Consider the following 23,235-nt stretch of genomic DNA (forward strand, 5'->3'; position numbering starts at 1 on the left):
GTTAATCGGTTGCTGACTAAATCCATACTTGGCAACCCATCTCTTCCTCCTTGGTGACATTCAGGTTGCAATTAGCAGCAACTTGAACTTAAAACAAAGTCTAGTGACAGAAACCGTCATGCAGGATAACCCAGCACCATCCCGAAGGATGAAAATGCCCCTGAGGACACACTGCAGGTGTTTGCAGTCTCTTTTCAGCAGGTAGATAAGTGAGGCTTATTTTTATTCCCAAGAGCCCGAAGAGAGCAACTTATAATTTGGCTCCGGCTCCCACGGATTCATTTGGATTCCTCTGTAATGTGGACGTCCTGCATCTCTGCTCTCCCTTTTCAAGTGTTTAATCAAAATGGCTTCGCTCTATATTGAGTGGTCTGTGCAAAGCGCTTTTCCTGCTGGTTGCCTAAGTGATAAAGTCCTGAAGTGATCTGGTCCTACTTTGACAATACAGCTGGAAAAAAAATATGTGTTCTGTAAGTTTTTCAAGACGTATTTTTTAAACGCTACCCTGGAACTAACATCACAGGATGTAGCTGGAGGTAACACCTCCTTGGTAAATGAATGAATGAATGAATGAATGAATGAATGAATGAATGAATGAAAGAAGACCTACAAAAACTTTGTGAGATCTAAACACTTTGAAAGCTTCATTGTCCTGAAGACGCCATGCTTGTTTGTTCAGATTATATGCAAATATAAACATCATGAAAATATCTATTAATCATACCGCTCAGGGATACATTTGTGTTGCTGCAAAATGTGCAAATTAACCCCAGAACAAAGGCAAAACACCTTATGAAGATGCAGCTGAAGCTGATGAGAGAGTGTCATTTTTCACAATGCAAAAAGGACCGAAATGGGCTGAACGGCCACTCAGGAAGAAGAAGCCACTATTCTGACAGAAAAACTTAGATTATAGATTATGTATAGAAATATATTCCAGGATAAAGTTGTTCATTTTCGAAGACACGTCTGTGGTTCAATGAAGCCAGACCACCGTTACAACTGGAAAACAAAACAAAACTTATGAGCCTTTCGGCACCATGCAAAGTACGGTGGTCGCAGCATCAGGTCGTGTGTATCTTTTGGTGCAGGAGGTATTTAAAAAAAAAAAAAAAAGCGGGAGAATATATTTTGTCATTCATTTCACAAAGTGAAACTTGTATATTATATGGAGAAAAATAGAAATATCCTTTTTTGTCTCATAGCATTTTGGTGTATCAGCAGCAAGTAAGGGTAAAGAAGAAAAAATATGTAAAAATGGCATCCTCAGATTAAATAAAACCTACTGCTTAGTGGGGGGATTTTGGAAGTGTACAACATGTATATGTATGCTAACTCATTAAAATTGAAAAAAATAATGCAGACAGTAGCAGGAATGTAAACAATTTATTGACTTTGTTTGGAGCCGTGATGATCGTACAGTAGCAGGGGAAGGAGGATCTGTGAAAATGCTCCTCTGTGCATTTAGGATCCTCATAGATCGGGATAGGAGACACGGTCCAACAGTGGCGTTAATTTTTCTATAAAGCCATTACATATAAAGTGAAATATTTCAACCTCATTTCATGTAAATGAAGATTATGAGTTACATATAATGAAAACCCTAAATTCAGTATCTCAGAAAATTCTTATAGTATATGAAACAATTTTTAAAGCTTTTTTAATGTATAAATGTTATATAATGGCTATATCATGGCCCACACAAACATGGGGAAGACTGCTGACTTGACAGATGTCCAGCAGACAATCGCTGCCATCCTCCACAGGGTGGGTAAGCCACAAAAAAAAGTTATTGCTGAAGAAGCACTGCATCCCATCATATTCATGGAAAGTTTAGTGGAAGGAGAAGGTGCACAAGGATCAGGGATGATGGCTGCCTTGAGAGGATTCTGAAAGAAGATCCAATGAAGGATCTGGAGGAGCTTCACAAGGAGTGGACGGAGGCTGGACACCTGCAGGACTTGGTACCTGCCCACCCTTCCAAAAGGTACCAAACCCTAGGTCAGTGACCATGATGGTACTGTGCTTGACTGGTCTGACCTGAACCCTGTAGATAGTCTGTGGAGTATTGTCAAGAGATGAGAGACACCAGATCCAACAGTGCAGATGACCCAAAGGCAGCTTTGAAAGGAACCTGGGTATTTCCTGCACACCTGGGCAGAACCACAGGCTCACCGCCTCCATGCCAAGCCGCATTAATGCAGTAAGTCATGCAAAAGGAGCCCAGACCAATTACTAAGAGCATAGAAATGAACATAGACGTTTCTGCTTAAAAAGATACCTTCTTACCAATCTTGTGTAATATTCTTATTTTCCAAGAATTTGGGGTTTATATTGTCTGTAAGCAACAATCATCCAACTTAAAATCCTGCGATTTCACTCAGGGGACAACCTTTAGTATAGTTTGGTGAGTTTTCATGCATGTTTAGGCCTTCAAAAAGCCGTTCTCCGAAAAAGAAACCGTGTGATTAAAGAAGGCTTTTGCAGCAGTAAGCTGCTCGGGCCTATTTACAAGAGAAAAAAAAAACCTTGATGTTGTTCACTCTGTGTGTAATGAATCTGCATGAGTTTCATTTTCTGAAATAAGTGATAAAACACCATGAACTTTTTCACAATATTTAAATTTTTTTTAAATATAGCCGTAATTGGCATCATGAGGAAAGAATATTATATCGATGAATTGAAGCAATATCTCCAAACATCGGGTAGAGAAGTTGAACCTTACGCAAAAGCTGGTCTTCCAGATGGAAAACTACCCTAAGTTTACCACCAAACTATGGCTTAAGGACAACAAATCGGTATTCTTAAGTGGCCGTCCCCGATCTCGGTTGACAAACTAACCCGTTTACGCCAGTTGTATCAGGAAAATGATCACAGCAAAGTATTGAAAACAAAAAAGCTGGATCCAAGTCAAACCTTTTGAAAAGGCATTTCTACCAAATACTGTGGAAATACTATGCATGTTTACATCTAAATTTGAAGAGAATAAAAAAAAAGAATTATGTAATTTTTCCAGCATTTAACAACTACAGTCCTCATCCAGGAAAGGTTGAGTCTGATTTAATGTCAGATACTGACAAAGAAAAATGATTACAGGTATTTTTAGACAGCATATTTTGGTTTTAACTAATTACTGATAAAAAAACAAAACAAAAAAAAAAACGCTGCTGTGTTCTAAACCAATTTGTCCCACTGTATTTAAACACAGAACATGCAGAGCCTTCTCTCTAAGACCGATGGTACTTCACCTGCTGAGTGGGAGGATGTTTTCAGGTGAACATTTGTCATGCAAGAGTGATGCAGCAAGAAAAAAATCGTCTAAAAAGACTTCCTTCATGGTCCTCTCTGATGGATTGGAGACCCGGGGACAGCTCAGGATATTTCAGGCATGACTATTAGAGTTAATGATTCTGATTCCATAAATTATTTCTTGATGATGTTTGTCACCGTCTTGACTTTCACCATCCCTAAAGTTTGTTAATGATGATTTGTTTGACATTCTTGCAAACAGTAATCAGCGTATTTATCCCCACTTGGCGGAGGGAAAACAACTTCTCGTTGATTAGGTGTTGATTTTGTTCAGTTTGGGCTCAGTAAATCGGATGCACTGACACAGATTTGTGGGAATAAGACAAGAGATTACAGGGGGGGGGGGGGGGAGAGAGAGAGTATTTGCAGAGCAGATAGCTTTCTCTTCATTTTAGGCTCGGCATTCCAGATACCACATAGTCTTAAAGAATGTGGATGCAAATGCTGGTGGAACAAAAATGCAAACGACGGCGATCAAAGTGTCAGATTAACATTGTGCTTGGATCAAAGCACCAATTAAATCTGCAACGCATAATGTGCGTGTGTGTTGCAAGGGTTAAAAAGTCACTATAGAGCCATGGCTAATAACGATTACAAAAGTGGGTGTCATTATTAATAAATGATCTGATTTCCTGTGAAAAGGGGATTTGTAGAAATGTTTTTGGCAACATGAGGAAATGGGTTGCATACCGTCATCATCATGACATAAACTCAGCAATGAGACAAGAAAACCCAGCTAGGGACAGCAGCAGCCTTTGGCCCAGGAAGGAAGGACATGAGTGGTTTTATAAGCAGTCTGTTATCAGGCGGTTCCCTTATCAAAAGCTCTCAGGTACCCAGCTCTTTTTTTTTCAATTTCAATCTCAACACAGGTTTCTCATACTTTGTGTCAGAAACTTATATAACAGATCTAAATGCTAAATAATTTCATGTAAACAGGTCATCCCAGATATCCCATCTTTTTCCCAAATCGTGACGATCATTGAACTCGACCACGTTTTTGTGGATAAGATAAACAATCCCATCATTTGTTGCCCTCACTGTATGTTATTAAAGGGCATATATAATCACTAAAGTATGTTTAAAACGTGTTTAAAAAGCCACAAGGCTGCCAAGAAAGCAGCTTTAATTGCAGAAGCGTGATGGCATTCTATTTGAAATGCTGACATCGGGCGATTATGTAAAACCCAATAGGAACCCAAGCAAAGATTTACACGGCAATTTACCCAGCAAGGAGGAGGAAGAAGTCAGGAGAGCAGTGCTTTGGAGCCCTAGCAAACCGGAACCCTATGGAGGGATTTAAAAACACTCTCTCGTTGTAATTCACCATAGGTTGTGAGAAAAACTGGATTTTTCGAAACGCTAAAAGTCTCCCTTTCATAAGGTCCAAAGTCAAAATAAGGTATAAGGTTGTTTTATGCTTGACTCACGTATGTTCCGCGCGGAAATGAGACGTACGGTTATGCCTCCGAAGTAGCACTATTCCCCTAGACGCTAGAGGGCAGCGTTGTGCTCCTACACCAAGTATACGACACCCCACTACACGTAGAAGTACAAGACACAGTTGTTTCCGACATTTTAAAGCCTCTTACCTTCTTCCAAGACCGATGGGCATTTCATTTCTGTCAAGGAATTAACAATTTGTTGATCACGGTGATCTCTTTGGGCCAAATCATAAAGATGTCTATACTTACGAACCAGAAGGAGCTCACAGATGAATGTAAATTGAGCAGTTTCAAGGTTATACCACCAAAGTCTCGACAACGACACATTGTAGACCTTGTGGTTAGAAAACAGCTGAAATTTCTGACAATAATTCAGCCCTTTACCAAAGATCAATTATGACATATTTAGCATTAAAGGGGATTTTTGTGATCTTAGGATTGTGAAGATGCTGCTGCCATGTGAAAAATGGGATGCAACAGATCTCAAAAACTGTAATGCTAATATCAGATAGTAATTTTAAAAAACGTAAAGTCTCGCTATTTGAGTTTTACCACGCTGGATTCAGCCTTTTAAATCCCTTGTAAGGTCTTCTTGGTTTCATCTACTAGCCCCACCTAAAGCTCGGTCCAGAATAGATCTTAAACATCTTAAAATCCCCAAAAAAACATTGCTTGCCAGAAGAAAGACAAACCCAGTCTTTAACCATTAGCTGGTGTGAATGCTCACTCCACAGCTCAAGTAATAAAAAAAATCTGAATTGTTCACAATAAAATCAACACACAAGTTTTATATTTAGGACATAGATTTCAGAAAGTCCCAGTCCCAATGGAGCAGAACTGCAGTTTCAGTTTCCAACTATGTCAAGCTGCGGGTGCGTTGCTATCTCTTTTAAACATCCTTTGGTATCTGAAGTGTAAAATCTCGGCACGCTGTGCATGTTTGAGATAGCAGCAACAGAAACGTCACGGGTGAAGTCTCTTCCTATATGCATGATGCAACCCAGGGCAACCCAACAAGATGAATGCATGTTTTTATGTCCCCATGTAGTTCGTGTATCACACACAGAGCACTGAGGATGAATGCTAACACAACTCATCTCTTGTTAGCATTAGTAAAACCAAGAGGAATGTTTCACAAACCCCAATGAAACCATTCTCTAATATTACAAACAGGTGCATTGCAACACAAGAGAATGTCATGAATTTAATAAAGGAAGTGAAACAACCGCCATCAAGCATTTGAAATAACCGGCAATAAGGTGTTTGAGTTTAAGACCACTCTAGTTTGCAGAATACTTCTAATTTGGCTGCATTGGAGGACAAGGAACCTGCCTGAAGTTATTTGGAGGTGAACTTGCTGGTGTGCTTTAAATCACTAGCTATGTTTACATGGTAAAACGGTAATTGGAATAAAGGGCCAATCAGGGTAAAAAATTGTCACATAAACAAGCCAATCGGAATACGATGATCGGATTAAGCTCAATAGAAATGAAATTGTAACTTGAATGAGAGGGGTGATTTATGACGATTGTTAATCCGATCAAAGTGCATATAAACGCTTGGCAGGCTCAAGTTATTCCGAATGTGGCAAACTGGCCTGAGTGTGCCGGACGTAAACGTGACGTATATCCGCCATGGTGAGTAGCTGAAATATGTTGGGAAGCAAAACTGTCGGGGCTCCTGTTACGACCTTTCTGTTCGAAAAAAACAGAAGAGCTCAAAATTGTTCTTTATTCTGTAACGTTTTAACTGTAATTAGAACATTGGCAAGTCCAGCCTGGGCGCTCGAAAGATAACCGAATATTTTTTGTAGTTTAGCAAAGACGGAAGTTCTTCTTCTTGTGTTTTTTTTAGTGGAATTTGATAATCGCGCATGCCAGAGTGCTTCTATTCTGAATAAAGTCAGGTTCATATACGCGCACATTATGATTGTTTAATCCGAATACATTTTAAATACGATCATGAAATTTTGTGCATGTAAACATAGCTAATGTCCTGTTGCGTAACCCAGTTAACCCGAGTTTGACGTCACGACATGATATTATTCTTTGAGAGAGCAGACTGAATGGTTGAATCAATCACAGCATCCAGGTCCTACAGCAGCCCTAGAAGCATGACACTACCATCCCATGCTTCACATTCAAATTAAATTAAAAAATACTTTATGTATCCCAAAGGGAGAATAATTGTTGACTTACGGTATGATGTTGTTTGTTAAAACAATGTCAGATGTAGCAGGATGCAAACCTTCCAGAAAGCTCCATCTCCTTACTTTGCATCATCAGTAGATGACATATCCAAATTATCACTGACTACAGAAACTTCTCATCAGACCTTGAGCAACTTGGATTCTGGGATGAGTTTGAACTCCTGAGCAACAGTAGTTTTTCTCCCCAGCTAAAGCAAGAATAGCATTTCTTTCGCCTTAATACAAGAAACCGCTCGAGCCATGTTCTGGACACAGTCCAGCCCGAATAAATGCCCCCAAACTCCTGAATGCTTCACCTTCCTCTCAAGGCTGCAATCACCAAGGCTAACTTTTTCTACCATACTTTTTCCTTCCACTCAACTTTCCATTCATATGCAGTTCTGCAATTAGCATTGATTGCACTCATGTGTTAGGTGGTCATACAGCATATGTGAGCGATAAAGACCTTTGTTTCAAGACTTTAAAGATAAAAGAGGCACAACTTAATTGCTTCGAGTCGTGTAATAACAGACATACAGGCTTTGAAATGAACATGAGCAGGGTGTTTTACACCACAGTCTGATTTGGTTTGGCTTGGCTGTGGGGGTTTTGTGCAGGGCTGTCACCGCTGCACTTCTAAGTAACGGGGTTCCCTTAGCTGCTCAGGGGGCTGAGCGGGAGTGGGTTTGTAGTTCATATCACACGTTATTACACCTGGATTGTAAGCGGGGATGTGACAGGCCGGCCTAGTGCCTGGGGAGGGAGCAGACGCTGAATGAATAAAGAAAGAAAAAATCACGGCCAGAAGCCGGGAGGAAAACACTGGAGCACAGGAAGTGTAAGCAGATCACAGTGCGGCTGAGAAAAATGTATCCGCGCGACAAACAGGGTGATCAGTGCATGTGTGTAGAGGAAAAACTATTTTTCACATCTTTGCACCTGGATGTGTTAAGTACAGTATTATACGGTGTTCTGGCATTTTTTTTTTTACTGCAGCAGGATCTAAAAAAGGAAGCGTTTATGAATATATTACAATGTCTTGCAAAACGAATAACCCTCATTGAGCTTTATGGATCCAGCACGGCAGAGCAACACACAGTACTGCATAACTGTGAAAAGGAAAGGAAAAGGATGCTTTGTCTTAATACCTTGTTTCAAACAAAAATCTGAAAAGTGTGGCTTATATCTATTTGGCCACATTTATTCTGATACTCCTCGGTAGCATCCACTAACTTCCACTAATGAGTCAAAGAAGAAAGAGATGGAGACGTCCCACAAAAGACATGCACTGTCAGATTTGCGTCGTAGAGATCTGGACCAAAGCGCAGACAAGACTTGGGAAAGCAGCACGTTGAGTGAAGAATTATATAATGAATAAATAAACAAGGTGTACAGGCAGACAGGGAACCCGCCAAAGGACATGAATGAGGACCGAACAGAGTGGAATTAGGGGGGAAGACGGACAACGTGACAACGAGTCTGACACAGTGAGCTGAACATAAAGGAGAAGAGACGGAGGGAAACAATGGGTGAATAATTAGGCACAGATGAACTGAGTGTGACAATCAGCTGCAGGGAGGGAGGGGTAATGAACTGGCAGGAGCAAAGGCAGAACAGAATCTAAATGGAGAATAAGACGGTGATCTGACATGGGGAAAAGGATCTACCGTATTTTCCGGACCATAAGTCGCTCCGGAGTACAAGTCGCACAAGCCATAAAATGCATAATAAAGAAGGAAAAAACATATATAAGTTGCACTGGTGTATAAGTCGCCTTTTTGGGGGAAATTTATTTGATAATATACAACATCAAGAACAGACATGTCATCTTGAAAGGCAATTTTAAATAAAAATAGAACGGAGGCGTCAAAACAGGCTGAATAATTGTACGGTTAGCTTACGCTACATGACACAATGGAGAACGTGCCTGGTATGTTAACATAACATATTAAAAGCTATTCAGATAACTGTAGCATAAATAACATGCGAAGAAGTTAACCAAAGCGCCCGTGTTAATCCTAATAACTAAAATCCAGTGAAATCTTCATCCTCGGTGTCACTTTCAAATAACTCCGTTAACTCCAGAGGTAGAAGATGCGGCACTTCCGCTTCTACGTCCCTTACGTCTGATTCAACACAGGCCTAGAGCGCCCTCTAGCGGTTTGGTGTGAAAATAACAGGTGTAATGATATACCGGTAAAAATGTGTAATAATTTCACACATAAGTCGCTCCAGAGTATAAGTCGCACCCCCAGCCAAACTATAAAAAAAAACCTGCAACTTATAGTCCGGAAAATACGGTAACTAATAAAGGAACAGGTAACAGAGAAAATGGGATAACTAAATCTTTCATAACTAAATCTTTCATAACCGATAATATAAATAACAAAACAGGAAGTAAACAAAAGAAAGACCAGCATAAAGTAAGAATCTAACAGGACTGCAATGATCACAAAGCACACCAATCTAACCCGAATATATAATAAACATAAATGCTGAACGGAAAACCAGCAGATGATAACACGAGGATCTAAGGATGAACATAACAGAGTAATAGAAGCAGAGCTACTGAAGTAATACATAGAATAACTACTGACACGACGCTAAACAGGTGACAAAACGAGGATCTAAGGATGAACAAAAGCAACGGTGCATATAAACAGACAGCAGCATCCCCAGGGAGCTAACCGAAGTAAAAACAGCCCTGGGGATCCGACATGCAGTTGTAAACCTAGTTAAACGTGGTATTGACTTCATGAGACCTGCACAAATCGGCACCACTTTGTGTTGGTTCGTCACATAGGGTCCCGACTAAATACGGTAAAATACAGAAACAAATCCAAGCAAGAATCGGGTTTGATCTTCCCATTATGGTGACCAAGCTTGCAAATGTTTGCAGAATAAGCCATTTTCTTTTATTCAAACATTGAAGCAATTCTCCAAGTCCTTTAAAACTGATTTATGCCGACACAAGCCGTCTAAAGTCTTAATTAGTTGTTCTGTACTGCGGCTTTCAATGACTTTTGGGGATTTTAGGTTTGGATCTCGAGAGAAGATGATACTGCACTTCCACATCTACAAGGTGTTATCCTAAATCGGATCACGGTTGTAACAAGTGCAGGAGATAGATTCAGAGAGGCATTTCTCCAGGGACACTGTCCAGCTATATTTGGGAGATTCCAAGGTGGAGCTCTGTGTTCACAATAATTAGTGGGACAGGATCGTTCTTTATAGAGTAATATTGTAAAAAAAAAAGACAGATTCTATTATAAACGTTTGTGTTTATATATTGTTGGTATTGATACCGGCCTACTCCTGCTTGTCTCTGAAGTCCCGTCTAATCCCGGTTTAAGATTTGGCAGTAAAGGAGAAACAATGATCAGAGGCAAACATTTAAAATATGCATATTTAATTCATTTGGAATTCCAAAAGGAGACAGAACTTACATTAGGATTTCGCTGTATTCAGTATATTATTCTCTATACAACTGCCTGATTAATAAAACAATTAAGATATTTTCCTCAACAATATCTATGTCTGCCAAACCCAGTGGGCTAAATCCTCCTGATGCGCTTTGATGTTGTTCAAATTATGAAGGTCTGAAATTAAAGTACACAGACAGCGGTGAGGCACAAATACTACGGCCCCAAGCTCGGATTCTCCAATAAAAACACTGGAAATTCACACGTTACATTTACCTTGTGCTGGATAAAGTGCGACCATGTAGTGTTGGTTGTCCTTGCTGCCACATTGAAGGATTGATGTGAATCTTTTCATTATGAGTGAGCCTTTATTTTTAACTTTATGTGTAGAAATTCAATTACGTTTAGCTTATATAAAATGCCATTTCTGGTGTGTTGGTTTATGCTAACTTATCTGTTTGATTAAAAAATTATCAAAAGTAAGCTTGTATGCATCACAAATAAATTAGCTGCTGCTAAAAGGTGTTGAGTTTTTGTGCCCCACTTAGCTTAGCATGCCAGACACGCCGCCGGTAACAGGGGTGTCAAAAATAATTGAGGGGCCCACAGATGATAAAGTCTGTAACATTTACAATATATTTTTAATAAAAAAAAATCACAGGTCAAATGATCCACTGAAAAATCTGATAATCTAAACCTGGAAAAGTAACATTTTCTTCTTTGTTTGAGAAATATGCAGGGGGGGGGGGATACATTTTTAAGATTGGAGTATTTTTAACATGGCAGACGTCCACTTCTGTTTGGGCATGCCCCTGACAGGCCATTTGCAGGCGGTACAACCTTTGTTTCAACAAAGCAAAACCCCTAAGAGAGTTATCCACTGCAGGTAAGATGTTTACTGTCCATAATCCCTCAAGAAAACCCCACAATGGAAAAAAAATAAACCTGAGCAATCCCTTAAATGACTCTTTGGTGCTTGCCTGCTTGATAACATGAAGCAAAAGCATAATACTATTTCTTTTTTTCAATTCAAACATGACAACGATAAAACAAAACTCTCAGTAATCTCATATTAAACACCATATATGGTCCTCCTTTACTCTAATACATGGTGAATAAAAACCAACTATTAAAAGCCACAATTCAAGCATAGATTGAGCTACTTTTTCCAAACAATAAAACGTTCCTCTTTTCTGTTAGTTAATCATCCCAAAAGCACATGACTTTTTTTTTTTTTTTCTTCTTTCAGCACAAAGTGATTCATCCAATCCTATTATACTCTGTCACACTCTTTAAAGTCTCCGGCTGTGTCATACTTGCTGCTCAAAATCACAGAGAGCCTCCACCACCCCCCCCTTGCTTCATCACACAGCCTCTTGAACAATCAGACGATATTACAGCCTTTCCCCCGTCTATTTAGCCCACCTGGTGGAAACGACACGCACAAGGACATGACAACGCCGTCGCTGTTGTCGGCGTAAATCCGTCTGAGCAACTACACAAAGATCTGCATTAGATCAACAAGACCTGAGCTGCAAAAAGGAAGCTGCCGAGATTCATAGTTTATTAGAACCCCACACACCAAAAATGCTCAGAAATGTATTTCTCTTCTGGTAAACATGCCACTAATGGAGAAAAGGCATAAAGATCACAGTTTGTTATGTTGATTCTGCAGCCAATGATGCCTTATAAATCAGAAAATGAAAGTTTTACTGCTGTAACTGGTGAATCTTAAAGGGAGAGTTCAGATCAGATCCTTTCCAGTGGGTTTCTGGGGAGAAGATATTAGCAGTAATCATCTCATGTTCAATCGTTCCTAGAGGCTAAAGATAAGTCATAGTCTAATAAGCCTGGACCAAATAAAATATGATAGTGAAAAACTGTTATAGCCGTTAAAGTGTATGTACTATTGTTAATTTTACTCTCCCTACAGATAGTTATGGTTTTCAGAAAAATTATTATTACAGACCGACAGTGTATTCATCTTTGTAAATAGCAATTTAATGCACCGGTGTTGCAAGTTTAAATGCTTTGCAAATAATGTTTGCAAAGACCAAAGGGAAACATTTCAAATTAGACTGGAGGTGGTAGAAATCCAGCTTCATCTAAGCACATTCATCACAGGTCAACACGGGTAGCAGGCTGCACTAGCTACATACTGTAGGTCAAACTCAATCTCAATGTAAATTAATCAGGCTCATTAATTATTTTGTTGCCCTAAACCTATTGAAAAATCTTTCTGAAGGGCAAATTCTCCTTATAACTGAGATATCTTGTATGTCTTAAGGAATCAGTGAGATTCTGGGAGAGGAGTCGTCGTGGAGGGCTGATCAACCAATCAGAGCTGAGCTTGTGGTTACAAGAAAATTAAATTAAAAAAAGGGATTCTGTGATGTTTTCAAAGCACATTATTTAGGATGCAAGAGAACAAAAATATAAAAAATTTTAAACATCTTTGAAGTTACAGCTAACAGCTTTTTTGGATTCTTAAATAACCAAAATAATCTAAATTAGATCAATTATAAAGGAGAAACTTTGACATATATTGACATGTCTTCATACAAAAACAGTTTTGTACATAAACATTGTTGAGGTAAGAGAAAAATGTCATATTTTGGAGACATTGGAAAAATGAGAGGTAATACTGACTAGACCTAAAAGTCCTGTAAGGGTTAAAATTGTATAATACTGCAAAATAAGCTATGGTTTATTTGAAGCTATTTCCACCTAGTAATTTTCCACTTGCATCATTTCTATTGTGATTGTCAAGTTTATGTATGTAAATCTAAATTTGCAAACTAACTTCTCATAAAACGTCCTTTAGCTCATTCAGCCTGCCCTACAGTTATATAAAAAAAACAATCTGCAACCCAGTTGTCTTTCTTTTCCCCTCACCATTAAATATTTTCTTACATTTGTGATTTAGGATTCACCAAAAAGTCCAGGAATTTCAGGTCCCTACTATAAAATCTTTATCCTAATTAGACACATACCACTTTAAAGACAACAGTCACATTGTTTTGTCCATTGCCAGCTCTAATTTACAAGCTTTCTACGTCTTCCCTGGAAATGTGCTTCCTTCAGCACTGAGGGGCTGTTTGTCAGACTGATGTTTTCATTACGTCTGACATTCTTTGTTAATATACAAATCATAAAATTTCATTATCTGCAGTTCGTCTTCGTGTGGTGCCGTTCATCGTCTCTGCTGATCTTCTTCTCTGTCCGTCCTTCTCACTACATCACTTTCCTGCCTGTTCTCCGTGTCTTTTTATTGCTCACATTCTTCAAAGTGAGTGCTCCAGTCCTGCAGATTCATTTATGTTGGGACTTTAATTATCTCACTTAAATGAATGCCTTGGCCGCGTGAGTCACCGGTTCTACCTCTCTACATTTCATTATTGGCTTAGTCAAGATTGCTCCGATACCTTCGGCTGTCAAAACCGCCGCTTTTATCAATGCCGGATAACTTTCTGGTCCGGCGTCGTCTTCCTTCACAATTATGGAGGACCAGCTCTACCATATTTAAAAATAAATACAGAAATAAATAAATGCTCAATAAATAAATAAGCATACAATTAATTGCCACCAAAAATACAATAAACTAATAAATGTAGGTAGAAATTAAACTATACAGTGAGACATAAAAGTATATATCTCTTTTAATTAGCTTCTTTATTTATTCGCCTTTGTAATAATTACCGTATTTATTTATTGTCCGTTTATTTATTAATTACGTATTTTTTATGTGCATGTTATAATATTTTTGTCTGTTTAATTCTTCCTTTGTATTTTTTTACCCTATATATTTCTGTGATGCTATTTATTTCTGCCTGTCCTTTTTACATTTCTGTATGCATTTCTGCCTCATTATGCAAATAAATAAATAAATAAGGTATAATAAACAGTTCCTGTTTATCAAAATTTAGTTCTGCATGTACCTGTATGCGCAGAGTCCACCTTGGAGTGAACTACGCCGGAGTATGTGGGGGGCCTTTACATTAATGCACTTCTAGTTTCGACATTACAGTCAGGCAGTGTTGTAGACAGCTCAGGGGTCCTATCAGATAGTGACGGCAATGTTTCGAATATCCATTGAGCGGAGCGGCATCGTCACTAACCAAAGTCATACTTGCACATTTTAACAGATTTTTGAGCGCATTGTACCACATAAAATCAGTCAGTAAGCACAATCTAAAAGGATCCAGAGCTCAGGTGGGAGATTTTGATGATAACACAGCTAATAGTTGTACACTCCATAAATCTGGCCTTTATGAAAGGAGGTCATCAGGAAAGCCTTAAACAACCAACCAGCGCTACAGTGCAGTGGTTTGGATCAAATGATAATCATGTGTTAGAATGTCCTAGTCAAAGCCCACACTTACATCCAATTGAAAATTCCTTGCGAAGACTTGAAAAATGGATGTTGTCAAGCACTTTAATTCCAATTAGCTATTTTACAAAGAAGAAAGGAAACGCTCAAAGACGTGGTAGAGACAATACAAGGCACTGTAGCAGAAATAACGAATTGTATAATGTTTTCCAGAACCAAGAAAGATTGAAATTAATTATAAAAAAAAAATAAGATGGACCATCATTTGTCTGAAAATAGTTACTAAAGGTTATATAATGAGTCATTTGAAAAGGCAGTCCTCAAATTCCCACAATGATCCATAGACTCTTTGTAGAAACCTTGTGAGCGCGGTTAATGTTAGGATAGCTGCAGGCTGCTGACATGCACAAATTACTTTTTATAACCCCTTTGCCCTTTGGGTACAGGTTATTTTTGTAGCCCAAAGCAATATATTTTCAGATTTACAAAGATTTTTTTTTTTAGTATTATAAAGGGAAAAGAGGCAGAGAGGAGAGTCAGACTATAACTGATAAGAAGAGAAACAGAAGAAAGTGGAAGTGGGATGAAGTTCATCGTTGTTACATTCTCCTCTAGGATTCTCCTCTTCAAAGCGAGATGAATTTTTTTCTGGAGCGTAGACCCAAATACAGAAGCAGACCGAGGATTGCCGTGTATAAATGTTGCCTTCTGTGAATTAGCATGAAATCTTGGGGAAAATTGTGGGTCAAGACCTCTTGGCTTAATAAATCACGAGCCGTGAAACTGACTGGGCATGTGGAGTAATTCATCTTTAAAGAGACTCCTCAGAAATTGGCCCACATTCATCCAGCTGGTTTTGTTTATTAACAACCAAAAAGGAAACCCAGACGTTGCTTCTAAAAAAAAAAAACCCACTCCTTACAGATTTCAGACAGATTTTAGTAGATTTTTTTGTCACACTAACATGATTCAGATCATTAAAAACGTGTATCTGTTTTAAATACAAGCTGCACTGGAGGGTTTCCAAGCTTGACAGGCCTGTTTAAGGTCATGACATAAGCATCTGAATCAAATTTTTGCTCAAATTTTGACTGGACCACCCTTAAGAACCCTGATTTAGTTATTTTATATTATTTTTTTTTATCTGAGACACTCTGAGGTGGAGTTATAGATCATTTTCCTTTAGGATTTTCCTCTACAGATGCCAAATTCTTCCAGGTCTTGAAGCAGCAAAGCAGCTCCAGAGCATCATGCTACCACCACCATGTTTGATTGTCACTGTGACGCTCTTTTTTTTCTCAAATACTCTCATGGGTTCTCGTCTATCCACAGAATGTTGTTCCAAAGCTCTTTGAGGATCATCAAGATGTTGTTTCTTTTTTGGTAACTCTAAGACTGACTTTTCTGGTTTTCAACATTCAAACTTTCCTATGGAGGCCATTTCTGCCCGGTCTCTTGTTCTCATGGTTGAATTGTGAGCTATGATCTCTAGCTGAGGGGTAGATGTAGGTCCAGGTTCTTCTGTTACCTAATTAATGGACTTTTTAACTGTGCTTTTCTCCATTTGTGGATAATCGCACTTACTTTGAGTCCCATAGCCTTAGAAATTACTTCCTAACCCTTCCCAGATTTCCATTTCTTCTGTAAAGTGTGCTTCAGTTCATCCTTTCTTCTTTTAAACTACTCCATGTTGTCCAAACAGGTTCTATTGAAGCAATTTATTTCACGATTCTGCCAGTGGATTAGTTATTGGGATTGTTACTAATGAAACGTTCCCAAACAAATTGCAAATTAACAAGAGCAGAGTTACGTATTTATACAGGACCAGGATGGTTTGGATGGATTATTTTTGTGAAAACCACATTTTATTTATAGCTCGGCTACCTTTGTCTGAAATTTAAATGTGTCTCATGATCTAAAGCAACTACAGATTTAAAAAAAAAAAAAAAAAGTGTGGGGGGAAATTACTTATTACTTCTTATGTTACCACTATCTGCTCTGTCCTTTTCTCACCCGTGTTACCTTCGTCTTATTTCCTCTACCCAGATAGCAACTTCGTTCTTGGGAACGCACAGGTCCAGTCCGTCTACCCCATCGTCTACTGCTCCGATGGTTTCTGTGAGCTCACAGGCTTTGCCCGCGGCGAGCTGATGCAGAAGAGCTGCATGTGTCACTTCCTGTACGGCAGCGAGACCAGCGACCGCATCACCTCGCAGATGCAGAAGGCTCTGGACGAACGGCGGGAGTTCAAGACTGAGATCGTCCTGTACAAGAAGAGCGGTAAGGCTGCATCCGTCACACCTAAACACCTTCAATAATAAAAAAAAAAAAAAAGCTTTTAAGTTTGCAGGGACCGACACGTTTACGTTTGCATCTCCTCAAATAAAAGGCTCCGAGTTCTGGTGTCTGCTGGACATCGTTCCTATCAAGAATGAGAAGAGCGAGGTGGTTCTGTTCCTGGTCTCGCATAAGGATATCACAGAAAATAAGGACCTGGACCGCGGCAATGATTCTGACACCGGTGAGCGAGAAAACGAGAAAGAAAATCCAATCGCACTATAATTCACATGATATGATTCAGTGGAGATTTGCAGCTGAGGTTTTATTAAGAAGGGAATTTGGAAGGAGGGGGTCAGTGAAAAGGCCTTTGTACTCCTTTAGCAGTAGATCAATATGGAAGCGAACGCTTTTTATGCATAACCCTCAGAAGTACAGGATTGGAAAGGGAAATATTAAAATTTTTAAAGATAAAAAAAGACAGATATGTCGTTTAAAAAAAAAGTTTGCAGTGCTTTTATTGGGTTCTTCCAGGTGTTATGAACCTCAGCGCCATGAGGTTGGTCCGGTTTCAATTCTGCTAACCGATCAGGAATTACTGAATTAAAATGTCAAAACAATAATAATTGTGCATGATGGCAGCAAGGCCAATATAAAAAAAAACATTAAAATTTAAACACAATTCTAACAAAACTTCTGAGATACTTCTTTTGCAAATAGTCTGAGAACAAGACTTGTAGGAAAAGTAAAAGTGAAACTGAATGAAGGGAATGTGTGCTCAAGCAAGGCCTAAATAATGAATGTGTGCCCCATCAAATACTAATCTTCAAATGCAAACTTCCCAGAATATGGATTTTTTTTTTTTTTTTTTTTTATGTTTCCTTCAAGGTTTTTCCTTCCCCAGAACCTTTTCCAGCATATGTTTTTAATACCGAACGGGACAGCTTGAGGCCGAGATTAATTTGTCGCGGCTTGTTCACGGTCCCTGCATGGAAAGGCCAGGCACTGCAATTGTGAATCTTTTATCGACGCTCTTGATTCCTCGATCCTTCTCACCAAAGTCAACGGTTACCAGTCCTGCGAGAAGCTGCTCGGCTCTTTGACAATCATAGTAATTAATCCCAGAGAAAGAGCAGAGGGTTGGAGGAAGATAGCATTGCGTTTCCACAGAGCTGTTGCCTTCCTTTGTAATGCGGTTATAAGGAACGACTGATAAACAGGACATTTAAAGAGATGAAGTAAAGCCTTGGGGTGTTGTTTAACACTGCTATGTTTGTTTACGAAGAAAATATATGGAAGTCAAGGGAAGTAAGCCGTAGAAAACATATTTAATGATGAATCAATATATTTTTACATCACTTTACAACTTTATGTATTAAGTTATTCTTCACGTTATCTTAAGGTAAAAGTTGTCACCTTGTTGAAGTAATGGATTATTATCATCTTGGCAGAGAGGTAATGGGGTCATGTACTTTGTAATTTTAACCTATATACTCTGTTTTAATAGTTATAGCTAGAAAAAAACAAGTACCTAATCAGAAATAATTATATAAGGACACAACAGCTGCTGATTTAGCTTCAAAATTAAAAGAAGACCTGTGTTGGTCGATGTTTTTTACGCCTCCGACTTTCGTTGGTATTGGGAAATTTGGCCTCAACAGTTTATCACAATATCTTGTTTAAAACTGACAAGAAAAAGTATTTTAAAATTAATTATATTCTATTTGGTTATAAATCTGGCTACAGTCAGAGCCCCACAAACAACAAATAATGATCTAAAAATAAACCTTTGAACATATTATAGAAGAGGTTACTTCAGCTCACCAGGAACATAATGGAGACCAACTGCACCACTTAACAGAACACAATAATTGCAAAGAGTTTAGCATTTTCTCTATAAATCCCAGTTTTTCTGATTTTTTCCCCCCACCATAATCATCATTTGATTTTTTTTATGAGTTTTATTCAAGCTAATACCAGTTTTATGTTCTAAATGCTAAAACATACCATGCTAGCATAGATTATTCAATAAACCCAGGCGGTTTGATCTTGTATTAAATTTCTTTTTCAGCATTTATGTCATACATATTGCTGCACATGTGTCCGATATCAGAAAACATACTGTATCGTCTTAACAAACAATGTGAATTACTGGGCACATGTGACCCTGAAGCACTCACAGGCGTCCCGTTCCTCACAGAGAAATCTCTGCCAGCTGCACTCAGAGCAGGAAATGCTCACTTCTTGGCATCCAGACTGAAAACTAATCCCACTGGGAGATTTAAGTTGTTTTATGTCTTTAGTTAATTAAAGTAGACTGGATGCAAAAAAGTCAAACTGTTGCAGTTTGAGATGTCTGTTTTTCTGTGACTTGTTGTAGGCCCCTAGAGGACCACGGTGTAAAAACCAAACCAGACAAAAGAAAACTAAAATACTGAAATAAACTGTCAATCAGTCAATTAATGAATGAATTGCCCACTTCTAATTCATGATAAACGGTGTAAGGTGTATCTCATTGAATTAAAATTAGGTCTCAGAGAGAGTATTTATGTAGAGTATTAATATAGCGCCAATTCATGAAACCTGTCATCTCAAGGCTCTTTACAAAGTCAAATTCAATCAAATCCTCCAGACAGATTGGTCAAAAAGTTTAAGGAAACCCAGCTGGTTGCATCAAGTCTCTCCAAGCAGCATTCACTCCTCCTGAAAGAGCGTAGAGCCACAGTGGACAGTCGTCTGCATTGTTGATGGCTTTGCAGCAATCCCTCATACTAAGCATGCATGAAGCGACAGTGGAGAGGAAAACTCCCCTTTAACAGGGAGGAAAACCTCCAGCAGAACCAGAACCAGGCTAAGTGTGAACGGACATCTGCCTCGACCCACTGGGGGTTACAGAAGACAGAGCAGAGACACAGAAAGCACAGAAGCTCACATTGACCCAGGAGTACTTTCTAGGTTAGAAGTTAAAGGCGTTCCCTAATCTGAATAAATAATGTGTTCACTACTCTCAGAATTGAAGGACCATTTCACAAAGTATATCAAAGAGTGTTTCTGAACAGGATTACCAACTATAGCTTTAAGATAGCGTTAAAAATTTTAGGAGAAGTTAGCCTCAACCAGAAGAAAATCAAGATGCACACAAAGTAGGTTGAACTCTATGATTACATTTAAGGGTTTTTCGGTGTGGTGCTTTTACAACATTTTACAGTTTAGCCAAGCAACGATAATCTTCAAAACGTTTTACTGATTTTCCATTTGTCTTCCAAATCCAGTTTTTTAGATATCTGCCTTTGGTAGTCTGGTGTTGGACACATGAATGCCGTTCACCACCGTTTTGTGTGGCTATTCACAGACGAGGAACTGGGCCTTGAGATCCGTCAGGTCAGCCGCCCTCCAGGGTGCAACATGGAGCGCCGGCGCAGTCGGGCTGTCCTCTACCAGCTCTCCGGACATCTTCAGAAGCAGGACAAGACCAAGAGCAAACTGAAAATCAACAATGTGAGACATACTGTGGTTGGTGGACTTTCCATGTAATATACATGGAAAGCCACGGTGGGGAGTGATTTGAAGGGGCAACTCATTACAACAAGCACTCTACTTATTTGTTTTGAGCCATGTAGATACTTCCAAACTTCCACCGTTTATAGGGCGATGTTTAATCCTGACATGGCTTGATAATTCCTGCTTCCGTGTTTTTTAAGAGTGTTCTTGGAGCCAACGCTAACCCGATTCCAGAGTATAAGGTGGCCGACGTCCAAAAGTCCCGCTTCATCCTGCTTCACTATGGCGCGTTCAAGGCCGGCTGGGATTGGCTCATCCTTCTCGCCACCTTCTACGTAGCCATCACTGTTCCCTACAACGTCTGCTTCACCGCCGTGGAGATACGAGAGGACGGCGTCTCGGCAGCCAGGAACCCTCCGAGCGTCAGCGACATCTTGGTGGAGATACTCTTCATCATTGGTAAGGCTGGCATAGCTAAATGTATTCCTTCCTCTGACGTTGGCAGAAGCGTTACTGGTCTTGTCAAAAAGCATTTGTTCTGTAGGAACGGCCTCTTATGCTTCACAGTTCAATCTTTCAGCTCAGAATAAACTATAATCTTTCATCCTTAGTCTCCTCTTCATGATGGATCGCACTTCATACTTTCTTGTGATGTTCTATAAAATCCAAGCAAAACTTCAGTTGTGCCGTGTAACCAGACTTCCTTGGAGGGATGGACAGTTTATGCAACATTCGGTATCCGTTACCCTTGGCCTTTGAAATGGCCTCCGCTGTCAGAATTTGCTGTTTACTGTCAGTGTGATTTATTTTCCTGTTCAATTCCACAAAAAGCAGGTCAAGCTCACGTCCCATCCTCGACAAACCGCGGGCCTGAGTGAACGCTGTTGGCCCCTGTGTTTCTCATAGGGCTATTTGAGTTGTTTTGAAGATATACTGTAGGACCTCTGACGGTCCATCCATTTTTGCTGTGGTCGCACATGGGCTGCAGGATTTATGGCAACTCTCCTAGTGTGAGAGAAATGAGCAATGTCTACTAGGGCTGAACGATTTTGTAAAATAATCTAATTGCGATTTTGTTTTCTTAATATTGCGATTTAATGCGATTTTTTTTTCCCAGTTTAATTTATTTTTCATATGTTTCAAAATATATACAAACAACAAATCAATTTGTTTCCTCGCCATGTGGATTAGTTGCTAAAAGACCCACAGCATCTAAACTCAGAGCAGAAATGATTGCGTTCTGCCTACGATATATTTCAATCAAAATTGCAATTTTGACTTTTCTCTGCGTTAACCACAAGCAACAAAAATGGCCTCTAAAGAAAGATGTTTGTAAACAAGGACTATTTTAAATATGAACTTTTATTGTTTCTATTAATCAGAATATTATTTGAGAGAACAGCTTTTAATTGATTTGGACATCAACCCTTGTTGAACATAAAGTGCAACCAACAAACAAGTCTATGTATTAAACTGATTGACCTGTACTTAATGCTTTGTATGATTATATAAACTCTAAAACAAGTAATAAAATGAGATTATCTCACTGCTGCAACTGTCTTCCCTTCCATGTGGAGGCAAACCCACTTTAAACATTTTACCAACACCTAAAGGACGTGTCTAATTCCCTAATTGTTACATAGCCAAAAATTGCAGACTCTGCGATTTGGAAATTGCGTTATTTTAAATCACGATTATATTGAAAATGCGATTAATTGTTCAACCCTAATGTCTACCCAGTGCATATGTCGTGCTAAGCTGCAGGCGTTGTGCTAAATATTCCTCAGACGACGAAACACTAAGACCAGGTTAACACACGTGCTGAAGGGATTGCCATCATGTTCTGGGTCTATGTTGCAGATATCGTCCTGAACTTCAGAACAACTTACGTCAGCACGTCCGGTCAGGTCGTGTACGACGCTCGCTCCATCTGCATTCACTACGTCACCTCCTGGCTGTTTGTGGACCTGATCGCAGCCTTGCCCTTTGACCTTCTCTACGCCTTCAACATCAGCGTGGTGAGTCTGATGCACGCGTATACGTTCATAAGCCCACAGACCTCTTGTATAAATTACAAATGGGCACTTTGCACTTTCCTGCGTTCAAGTGCAAAGTCTTTTTTTTTTTTTCCCCAATAGCCTCCCCCTGCTGTTTGACTCCCAACAGGCATTGATTTAAGTAGACTTTGAAAGAGACTGCAAATGTTCGGCTGACGCCATGGCAACAAAACTATATCAAGCGTGCACAATTAGACTGTAGACGACTATATTTTCCTGAATTCATGCCCTTTTCTAAAGATATGGTAAGGGAATTGCTTCAAGGCAAAAGGAGAAAAAAACAAGAATTCAAGCTTCATCGTGTAACTCCTTATTAGTAAACTGGTGATTAGGTTGATAAATGGGGATGCTGAGGACCAATTACAGTTTAGGAGAACCTGATTAACCAGATGATGCTGAGGGGATGCGGCGACTGCAAGCTGTAGATGATACAGGCTAAACCGTGAGGAGCATCACCAGATCTTTTATAGCGGCTAAAAATAAGTTTAAAAAAATTCTTTAAATTATTGCATTTGTCCCTGATTTGAGCAGGTAAATAAGATTATATGCCAATGGAATGAGTATTTATAACCCTTAAAATAAGATAATTAGATATACTGCACTTGAAATAAGTTGATGGAGATGAGTTGTTCCTGTTTTAAGTGCAAAAATCTCATTCCATTGGCAAATTATCTTATTTACCTGCTCAAATAAAGTACAAATACAC

At 39.2% G+C, this 23,235-nt stretch overlaps 1 protein-coding gene across 2 annotated transcripts in view; it reads left to right on the forward strand.

Annotated features, from left to right (window-relative positions):
* Positions 1–23,235, forward strand: part of LOC105921532 (potassium voltage-gated channel subfamily H member 8) — a 57,924-nt gene that overhangs the window by 5,577 nt on the left and 29,112 nt on the right. For both annotated transcript variants that reach the window (XM_036127960.1, XM_036127959.1), the window contains exons 2-6: positions 16,741–16,974; positions 17,084–17,215; positions 20,324–20,469; positions 20,673–20,931; positions 22,333–22,490. In XM_036127960.1, the coding sequence (XP_035983853.1) occupies positions 16,741–16,974; positions 17,084–17,215; positions 20,324–20,469; positions 20,673–20,931; positions 22,333–22,490 (929 nt within the window). The remainder of the gene's footprint in view (positions 1–16,740; positions 16,975–17,083; positions 17,216–20,323; positions 20,470–20,672; positions 20,932–22,332; positions 22,491–23,235) is intronic.

This window comes from Fundulus heteroclitus, chromosome 24 (genome assembly GCF_011125445.2).
Source record: "Fundulus heteroclitus isolate FHET01 chromosome 24, MU-UCD_Fhet_4.1, whole genome shotgun sequence".
Taxonomy (NCBI): Eukaryota; Metazoa; Chordata; class Actinopteri; order Cyprinodontiformes; family Fundulidae; genus Fundulus; species Fundulus heteroclitus.